The 1,515-nt window shown below is 39.5% G+C and overlaps 1 protein-coding gene across 1 annotated transcript in view; it reads right to left on the bottom strand.

Moving 5' to 3' along the window:
• Window positions 1–871: 871 nt before the first annotated feature.
• Window positions 872–1,515, bottom strand: part of DNER (delta/notch-like EGF repeat containing) — a 290,628-nt gene continuing 289,984 nt past the window's right edge. The window contains exon 13 of the mRNA XM_010837101.1: window positions 872–983. Within this exon, the coding sequence (XP_010835403.1) occupies window positions 872–983 (112 nt within the window). The remainder of the gene's footprint in view (window positions 984–1,515) is intronic.

The following is a 1,515-nucleotide window of genomic DNA, read 5'->3' as shown; positions in this document are numbered from 1 at the left end:
GCAAGAATCAGAAGAAGCACATATCAATCAAATACAGCCACAAAAATGTCCTGGATATAAATAAAGACGTACTATGAGATATACTCACTACTGAAGGAATCGGTACGCTCTTACAGTCACTACCTCTTAGCAAGGAACAACTCCAACATAAATTTAATTTACTCACAATACAAAAACCTTGACTGGTAGAGGAAAATACAGATTCAATTCGATCACAATTTGCCTCACTAGACCCTGTCATCACGTATGTTTTCAAGGCCTAGCTTGATGACTGTTACGAAAACGACAGGAAAACAAACAAACTCAAGAGAGTGTTTCCGGTTTCCGTAAGGTTCAACAAAACAGTGCAGAAATAAGTTACTTACCCATGCACAGAATAAGGCAAAGGCTAATTTCATTCGGGTTAGGAATAGTACATTTAACTAGTTTTTCACAGAACAAACATTTCAGACTTCTTTTTAAGTTAATGGGTATACTGCATTATAGTTCATACTACATGTGTTTCCTAACTCTACTCAAAAAGTCAGCACTCACACGTCAAATACAAACTTGACCTTGATTAGACTTACTCTGTAACCACTGCTGAAGTCAATCTGGTTCATGAGAATATCTACTGTGGAAGGTACGCACACGAGTCGAAGCCTACCGTTTAGAGAGCAGAAAGTACATGAAAACGTAGTCTACGGATTTCACAAATTCCGTTTTTAAAATATTTTTTTCAAACTAAAAGCTGCAGAAAATTAGTTCTTAAATAGTCTACTGAAAACTTTTGAGCAGCTAACATCTTAAATTTCTTAAGCTTTTCCTTTTCTTAAAAATATTTAAACGAATGTAGTAGCCCATCTTTTGGAAAAATAATCCCCCAAAAAGATTACAAATCTTTTGTTTTAATCAGTGTGACCAAGGGCTTATCATCAGGGCTGTAATCCTCATAGGCGATGGGGGTCACGTCATACATCGCAGGCCGGGATTTCTTTCCAAACCTGAAATTGCACAGAGAGAGGACTCTGGTTAGAGAAATAGTGGCTTCTCAAGTCCTATTAAAGGTAAACGGTGACAATAACTTACATTCAAGAATCAAACGGAACTATAAAATACTCTTAAGATATCCTCTCTAGCAAGTAGACATTTAAGTCTTCCTGATCTATGGTTTTTCCAGTGGTCATGTATGGATGTGAGAGGTGGACTATGAAGAAAGCTGAGCACCGAAGAATTGATGCTTTTGAACTGTGGTATTGGAGAAGACTCCTGAGAGTCCCTTGGACTGCAAGGAGATCCAACCAGTCCATTCTAAAGGAGATCAGCCCTGGGTGTTCCTTGGAAGGAATGATGCTAAAGCTGAAACTCCAATACTTTGGCCACCTCATGCAAAGAGTTGACTCACTGGAAAAGCCTCTGATGCTGGGAGGGATTGGGGGCAGGAAGAAAAGGGGACAACAGAGGATGAGATGGCTGGATGGCATCACCGACTCGATGGACGTGAGTTTGAGTGAACTCCAGGAGTTGATGATGGAC

The sequence above is a fragment of the Bison bison genome, unplaced genomic scaffold (assembly GCF_000754665.1).
Source record: "Bison bison bison isolate TAMUID 2011002044 unplaced genomic scaffold, Bison_UMD1.0 scf7180017864068, whole genome shotgun sequence".
In the NCBI taxonomy this organism is placed as follows: domain Eukaryota; kingdom Metazoa; phylum Chordata; class Mammalia; order Artiodactyla; family Bovidae; genus Bison; species Bison bison.
The sequence above is the reverse complement of the archived record's forward strand: the minus strand, read 5'-3'. Positions and strand labels throughout refer to the sequence as shown.